Raw genomic sequence first — 9151 nt, forward strand, 5'->3', positions numbered from 1 at the left:
GAAAGAGTTGTTCTTAAAGAGTGCTTTACATTATAGTCTCTTTGTAGCTGCTTTAGCTGTCAGCTAGTGATTACAACAGAAAATGTCAGTTAATTGGACCGAATGAAACTGCACCATTTCATCTCAAAAACCTTCCAGTTCTTTTTATTCCAGAGTCACAGTTAGTTACTAGATGTAGGCCTTCAAAGCTTCTAAGGATGAGGTTTGTCATATGCTTCCTTCATAAAAATTTTCCACAGCTCAGTGTGCTTGGAGGAGTCAACTTATCACATCCTCCTCAATTTAATGTAGTAATAGGAGGCGGGTTCTGATTATACTGAAGGTCACCCAGGGCCTCCTAGGCACCTACTAAGCCCATTGTTTTATAATTTGAAATGTAAATTCCTAGTAGCATGTGAAAGGAATTGAAAGTACTGTTAAATATCAATTCTATAATTATTTTCCACCAATAAAGAGCCACTGAGGTGACATGGTGGTTGTTTTTAAAAAAGCATACCATGACTTAATATATTGAGGCCATGGGATAGGCTTCTTTTGGCCATGAGTTAAGTTTTCTCAGGTCTATTTCATGGACATGAACATGGACATGGACCCATGGACATGAAAAGTCTAAATTATGGCCACTATTGTAAGGAGACACAATATCATAAGAGAAACACAGTGAGAGTGAGTAATCAATAGTCATATGGAGATGGCCGATAATATTAAAATTTACTTGGAATGACACATAAAGACACATTAGAGTTACTGTTGTTGCAACATGGATATACCATTAGCTCGCTTCATCTTAAGCAAATTCTTAAAGAAAATAAACTTCTTCACTATTTGTCACTAAATACTTAACTATGTACTATAGCAAGTATGATGTTCAAACAACATAGTAAGTCATGGGCTTAAGCTTCACAATTTGTGGTCACAACTTTGGTATCTTATTAACTCATTATCCACAATATATTAATTTGTGACGACGCAAATTAATCTAAAAAAACCATATCACCTTAGGGGCTCCATATACCAATAATGAACATTTATACTGTATATACAATATATTTAGAATGGACGACATTTCAATTACAGACTATTATAGTATTATAACTTATATTCTAATATTATAACAATCACTTTGTGATTCAATCTAGTTTAGAGTTCAACATAACAATCTTCTAAATTTGTCTGAGACACAATTTGTAGAGGAAAAGCATTTAAGCAGTGCTGCAGTCTGCACAATGCATTTAATGATCTGCTCTTACTGACAGTTAGTTCCATTTCTCAGTAGAGGTGTCTGCAAATGTTTCTCTTCACTATACAGTATCTCATATTCCATCAGTGAAAGCTAGTGGAAGATTTCATTACCAGCTTAACTAAAGACAACAGCTCCTGCAAAACCAGTGGAAAAGATCTCTGGATACCCTATTCAAGTCCATTAGAAGGAACGCAAAGAGGGTAAGTAAGTGAGTAAATGAGTCAGACATCAACAAGCAGACTCCTGAGTGCTCTATAGATAAACACATTTCTACTGTGCTATGTGCTTGTGTTTGTGGGAGGGGACCCCTAGGTGGTGGATAAATGGTCACATTCTCAGTAGCCACACTTGGACAAATTTAGATCCCTACATACTATAATCATATGGTGGAGTTACTAGTATTTCCCCTCCAGGTTTGATAAAGCTGCATGTCTACAGATTTGAAATGATATAAAAAGAGGCTTTCTAAATTTGTAGCACTAGAAGAGGTACTTATATGTATAAATCAAGAATTTAGTGATAACTTTGGGTGAAATAAAGAATGATTCTGAAAAATATTGATTTTGTGAGGGCAAAATGTGCCAAGTGTACAAAAAGATCAGCATTCAACAGCAGTTTAGTGTACAAAGCTGTTTATGCGGTTTGGTCAGTGACACATGTTTGATAGGGAGAACATCACAAAATGAATTACGGTTGCTAGACTTGCACTTGTTATTGTGCATTAGTCAAAATAAAACTCACTGCCAACACTCCTGTGTTTCCAATCACCCACTGATGCTTAGACTGAGAGCATAACAAAATTGAATTAAAATAGCATTCATCTGCTCTCTGTGTATGTAAACAGGAGGTTGGGTGAGCGCTAATAATCCTGATTGTTGTCATATTAGTGCATTAATCTGTTTTCCGTGGGAAACGAGATGCAATGATGACACAGGAATAAGCACTGTCTCCTTCTGTCTGAGAAAGGAGGGATTAGGAAGTGTGTGTGTGTGTGGTTTTTATATATCAAGGTTTTCACTTAGCAAAGGAGTTATTTAGAAGACTAAAGCATAAGATAGAAAGAGATTTTTTTAGAGCATGGATAGTAAGTGAGTAAAATGACAGAATTGTGCTGGAAAAGGTAATCAGTCGTCCAGGGTTGATAATCACTGCTTGTTTCATGCAAAATTCCTATGGTACTGACCAAGGAACAAAAATGAACAGACTCTGTATCTCCTGTTATAAAAAAAACAACACATTGTCTTATAATATATGGTCCTCCTTTTGCCCTTGTTGTTTTGCAAGGATAATGACTGTACAGCTCAGCAAATACAATAAACTCCACCAGTGGCAGACAATAACTCTGAACTCTTAACACATACACGCCCATACCTATTTTTTCCCTTTCTTCCATTTAGGTGGGTGTGAGTTAGAGAAAAGACCAAGACAGCAACACAGGAAAAGTGCTTTAGGTTAAAACTCACAGAGGTGCATTCATAGGTTAGCAAGAGGCTTCATTTTAAAATAACTTTGAGCTAAGCCTTAGGTTATTTTGTTCTGCGGAATTTTACCTACCTTAAATTGAACTCTGAATTGCTTGTGAATTTAACAATCCTGCTTCCTAATAAAGCCTCCTGAGTCATATGCAGAGGCCTATGGATTATCATTATTATTATTATTTTAATCTTTTATATTAGTCACATATAATCTCTGAGCTTTGCACTTAGCTGAAGAGCCTTCATGGCTGCAACAATATTTTGATGAGGTTTTGAACTGGAAGTGATTTAGTCCCTGCAATTCTAAGCATCAGTTTTTATTTATGTATATGATTTCTAAAAAGGGCTATGATGCACCAGTATAATACCAGAAAATTACATTACCCCTCAACTTCCTGTTCATGTATTTAAGCTCACAAGTTTATATGTTTATATGTTTTAGATTTGTTAATAAATCCATCCCTGCAAATGGATCCTAACCTACCTCCTCAGTCTGGTTCATTACAGAAGACTTCATATGGATCTACTAGAGGTTCAGGAGTTATGACCTGCCGTTGCCTCTCAAGGCATACGCGTGGGAGCTCATGCTCAGCAATTACAGCAAATTTTCATCTCCTTGGAGGAGTTAATCCACGTCTGTCAAGGCTACGCTCCTCCCTCCTGAGTAAGGCAAACATGAGTAACCAAGTACAAGCAACTTACCCAGAAATCAGTGTACTCAAGCCTCACATAACAGTACCGGAAAAAAAAAGTACAACGGGCCCTGGGTGAACACATAGGGTTCTTCATTTGGTGCTCTCTCCTGTTCACCAGCTCCTAATCACTCTACTCCTGGGACATGCACAAAATGACTTTAGTTACTACTCACTGGAACAACATTTGATTGGACCGCCACCATTTGAATGACAGTTAACAAACTGAATTAGACTCCAAATGTCCCTAAAATAAATTAATTTAGCTGCCCATACAAATTAGTCGTCTGCTAAGGACCAAAAAATCCCAAAAATCAATTACTCTAAACTAATGGAGACAGACTGGAAATTAGAGAGTGAGGCAATAGAGCTTGTGCCAACTTAACAGTGGAAAGGAAAATAAGTAGGTGGCAAGAGTATCTCTGCTTGTACTTTGTAGAAAAAGGACACTAGTATCAATATTGTCCCCAAAATATCTTTGACCAGGTTGCCCATCTCTTTAAAAAATGCACTTCACCAGCCTGTTTGTCATGGTGCTCAAAGTCAAGTGTAGATTCTGGGGCAGCTGATAACTTCACGGATGAGGAAGTAGGCAAGCAAATTAAATTCCCTATCATCCTAGTTAAACAACTCTTTAGCATGCATGATCTAGATGATGAACCCTTGGGCAATGAATAGCAATGATGAGCACCCTCCCCCTAACCATACACACCAGACTTGTCAGTACAACTTGCATTACATTCCTGATCACCAAGTCTTTTTATAACTCCATAATTCTGTGCATTCCCTAGCTGGCCATTCACAATCTCTCTCTCTCTCTCTCTCTCTCTCTCTCATGGAGATCCCAAAGACTGATAAAGAGGATAAAACTTCCCACTCCATATTCTGACTTCACAGGGGTTTGGAAAAGCTTCTGAGTTACCCTGTGACCACCCTTGAGACTGTCCAAACGACCTTCTACCCAGTTCCTTATACCCACCTACTCAAATTTACCCTCTGTCAATTGATGAAACCCAAGCAACGGGAGAATGTGTAAAGGACGCTCTGGCCTTGGGGTACTTTTATCCCTTCACTTCACCTCATCTTGTTTCTTTTTCACAAGAAAAAAAAACAGGGGACTCTGGCCCTGCATTGATTATAGAGGACCTATAGTACATGAGCTAGCATATGATTTATGCATACTTGCTGCCAGTCATATGTCATTTGCCCAATACCCCTGACAAAGTGCTGACTGAGAATCAGTCAGATACAGTGCTGACTGAGATTGTTAGGATCTGATAGGTAAATCAGATCTACATGCATGGTTCTGTTCAAACTCTCTTGCCATTCAGAGAAGCTGTTATGTTGAACTCTAAACTAGATTGTGCAAAGATTAAGATAAAGAACTATGCACTTCAAAAAAATTTGTTGATGCAGGCAGAATTAAGCTTCTATTATCTTTTTCATTGTTTTGCTTTTACTTGCTCTGCTTGCAAAGTTTTTTTTTTTAAAGAATTATGATACAATTAAGCAATGTCGCACAAGCAAGAGTGCTGTTTGGTTATGAACATCAGCACGGCTACAATTCGACTGCAGGTAATCACATCTGTGCTGATATTTAGTACAACAGCATGATTGTGATGAGTGTGATATTGGTTTTATACAAGAAGAAATTAATACTGAGTAACTGCCATTTCATACACAATATGGCCAAATATATTTTTTGTTATTTTTGCTCCATCAACAAAATAGTTCCCAAAGAAGCCACAGCTGGATAGAGCATTGTGTGTTGCCATGCAGTGCACAGATGCAATAGGTAAAACAGGAATATAATAAATATCTTTGCATTTAGTACTGTATCTGTATCTTGAAATCTAGTATTTCTAGTAAGTCATGTTCTTCATTTCATTCTGACATATCCATGTATTACTAAAGTATTTTTTCCCAAAATGCATATGTTGAGGAGATACATTTTTCTCAACTTTGCCCATTTGATTTTTGATGCATGTATCTACATGCATGTATCCTTTAGATTATATTAACTCTCTAAACTCCCAGGACCCATTAGAGGGACCAGACTTAAATTACTCACTCTTGTAACTACATACTTTTCTTATTAGTTTTCCATTAGTTACTGAATAATTCATAGTAATTACTTAGTAGTTACTAGCTTCTCATTCCCGTGTTCCTAATCAGTGACATACTATACATCTTCAGCACAAGATAATGAAGGTTTTTCCCCCCTGTTGCTAAGTGAAATGAACTGAACTCTCATAATAATGATAAGCTACAAACTCTATGCAATGAGTGTATGGTCATTTACACTGTGATCCACCCTATAAAATATTATTTGATAATTAAAATTTCACTTCATTTATATAGGCTGCCTACAAATATGTCGCATCGATTATATAAATGAAATGAAAAATGAGATCCCTACGCTATTTTGCTCGGTTGCTAGAAATTTTGGCCATACAGTCTAAATGTTAATGTGCTTAAATGGTGTACGTCACCGCTGAAAAGTTAAGATAAGTGTTCAGTCAGTTACAGAAACCAGACACCCATTTAAAATAAATTCAACAGACCCATTTAGCACATATTTATTTTATGAACATAATTCATCTATTTCCATATTAGGCTTATTATTTAACTTTGTACAATAGTATTCTGGATATTTATTGGAGCCATACAGCTGTTTATTCCTGAACTTTTCTCCAACAGAACACATAAGGTCCAAAGTGACATACACATTTATAGGCCAACATGTTTTTGAGGTGAGGTTTGAATTAACCCCATTCCTTTTAAGTGACCAGTGAAATATACTAATAAACTATAAGAAATCAATACTAAATATAATAAGATAGTACTATAATATTACATTATAATAAGAGAAAAGATGATAATGTGATTTGCACTATACTGTAACAAAAATAAAAAATTGTGGACCCTCACAGACCCCATTTTGAGAACCACTGGGTTACAGGATGATAGGAGGAATATTTTCTGCCCTTTTTTTTGGCGTACAAAATAGTAATTGAAATAGAAACAAGTAGGGAAGAAATCAATGATTAAACAATGGGCGGGTTTCTTTGTTGGGTCGCCTCAATCAGCAAGGGTCGAAGTACATCTTCTGGGTTATAAGAAAGGCAGTGCCCTGCTCACACACAGGACATGAAAACTGCAATAAAAGGAAATGTTTTTTTTTTCTCCAACCGCTGCTGCTGCTTGAGTGTCGCGCGTGAGCCGAATGATTTTTGACCGATTGCTGCATCTGGCGGGCGCGCGCACGCGTTAGGGAGTCGCGCGCAATAAAGCAGTAGCCGCACGAGAGAGAGACCCGAATCTCCAGCGACTGTCCAGCATAAAACCAACCTGACAGCAGGGAAACCTGTAGACTGAAACATACAGCAGCTGAGGGACACGACAGGGAAGCAGGTGTGCGATGTCCAGATGCGTTTTCCAAGATAACCGAACCGTCGTCTTCACACTTCCTTCGTCTTCTTCTTTTTTGTTTACAGTCTTTATGGTGATATGCCACTTGTTCATAGACTGGAGCGGGTGGAGACGATGGCAGACTCTTTGAACGTGAGCTTCTCCAACTTTTCCAGGCTGGAGAACGTCGGGTCTCCGAGTGGCTCGCCGGCGCTGCGCTTCTTGATCTCGCTCGTGTACTCGTTCGTGTGCGCCGTGGGGCTGGTGGGCAACGTGCTGGTGTTTTTCCTCATGAGGTCGCGGCATGGAAGGAGGTCGTCCACGATCAACCTGTTCATCCTGAACCTGGCGGCTACCGACTTCCAGTTCGTGCTGGTCATGCCCTTCTGGGCCGTGGAAACTGCGCGCGATTTCAGCTGGCCGTTCGGCCACATCATGTGCAAGGTGGTGCTCTCGGTCACGGTGATGAACATGTACGCGAGCGTGTTCTTCCTCACGGCCATGAGCATCACGCGCTACTGGGCCGTGGCGTCGGCGCTGAAGGACCGCAGTCGGCACTGTGTCTGCTCGGGCCGCTGGGCGAGCGCGCTGCTCTGGCTCCTCGCCACGATCGCCACAACACCCACCATCATCTTCTCCACGCAGAAGGAGGTGTTCGGGGAAAACCTGTGCTTGATGAGTTTTCCCGGCGGCAACCACTGGCTCGGGCTGTACCACCTGCAGAAAGTTTTGATCGGCTTCGTGTTCCCCATGCTGATCGTGTGTGTGTGCTACGTGCTCCTGCTGCGCTTCCTGAGCCTCCGCAGCATGAACAACAACCTTCCCAGGCGGAAATCCAGGGTCACTCGATCGGTGACAGTCGTCGTGCTGTCGTTTTTCATCTGCTGGATGCCAAACCAAGCCGTGACACTCTGGGGCGTCCTGGTAAAGCTGGACGTCGTGCACTTTGACCAAGCGTACTACATGGTCCAAACGTACCTTTTCCCAGTGACGGCTTGCCTGGCGCACGCCAACAGTTGCTTAAATCCGGTCTTGTACTGCCTCACGAGAAGGGAGTTCAGGAAAATACTTAAAGACTTGTTCTGGAGGATTTCCTCTCCGTCGATGTCGAACAGCTGCCAGATTCGCCCGTTCTCGGGTAGCGTTAAAGGAGAGCGCGAGGACAGCCAGGCAGTGATTCCACTCAATGTAGTAGAAAGCGAGCATTACAGACTGTCTGTGTTTAATGCTCAGTGCGACACCATCCCTACGGCTCATGGCTCGCTATAAAGGTAAAAAATCAGGTGCAAGGATCGAAATTCCAGTCCTACAGTTTGGCTCCTGCGTCCTGTGTGCACGCAAACATTTAGTGTTAAAGTACTGAGTTAACACTTACAATATTTTAATTAGATCTACTACTCCAGAGAAGCAGCTCATACAGCCAATCAACACACACACACAGAGGCTCTTAATTAACGCATACACGCATAAAGTCTTTCTCCAAGTAACTCGCGCGCAGTGCGCATTGTGTCCAAACTGGCTTGTATAAATGGCTTATTGCTGCTTTGCAATACATCTCAAAGTTTGTTTTTTTTGGCTGTTATATGAAAATACTAAATATGTATATCCTGTACAGTTTTCCCAGTGGTGTATACACACACACACACACACACACACACACACACACACACACATGCCTGTTTTGTTGTACATCGAAATCTGTTTTGTTGTACAGTGAAATCTGTTTTGTTGCACAGTGAAATGTTAATAAACCCATGCTTGAACTCACAGGCATCGTTTACATTCAATTTGTATTGGAGGAAAGGTTTACTAACTAAATTTGGCGAACAATTATATTCAGTGTTGTGTAAATGTCCTAAGCCAAGTAGCATGAATTAGTGTCCTTGTGTTTATGATTTAAATAGACCTAAATTCCTGAATTTATCTTCTGTCTGTGAAATATGTTCTTCAGTCTTTAAGCTTCTGCCTTGAAAGACTTGTCATAAAAGTGTGCATATGTTCTTAATAATCTGACGGTTTTGCCCCAAAGGAAATGAATGTACACACTCTGACCAGGCTTCTGATTGTTATGTGAGTAATAAAGTCTTATCTTATCGAGGCAGTGTTTGGTTTTTCCATAAACTCGATTAAATCGTGGTTACTAAAGGCTTTCGCAAAATTGTTATTCCATCTAATTAACATTTTCCACAGAGCTGTGATTTTAATGGACTGAATGCTAGAGTGCACATTGACACAGTAGGTTTTATTGTTTAAACAGACATACACAGTATACCTAGGAAAAACGTAACAGCGGAGAACCTTTTTGTGAGAGATGGCTACAGTTCGGATGA

General features: G+C 39.9%; 1 protein-coding gene across 1 annotated transcript; it reads left to right on the forward strand.

Annotated features, from left to right (window-relative positions):
- The first annotated feature begins 6534 nt into the window (after positions 1-6534).
- Positions 6535-8918, forward strand: rxfp3.3b (relaxin family peptide receptor 3.3b). Its single transcript, XM_026918820.3, has one exon. It carries the CDS (start codon positions 6921-6923, stop codon positions 8088-8090), a length of 1170 nt encoding a protein of 389 aa, XP_026774621.1. The 5' UTR covers positions 6535-6920; the 3' UTR covers positions 8091-8918.
- The last annotated feature ends 233 nt before the right edge of the window (positions 8919-9151 follow it).

Source organism: Pangasianodon hypophthalmus, chromosome 9 (genome assembly GCF_027358585.1).
Source record: "Pangasianodon hypophthalmus isolate fPanHyp1 chromosome 9, fPanHyp1.pri, whole genome shotgun sequence".
Taxonomy (NCBI): Eukaryota; Metazoa; Chordata; class Actinopteri; order Siluriformes; family Pangasiidae; genus Pangasianodon; species Pangasianodon hypophthalmus.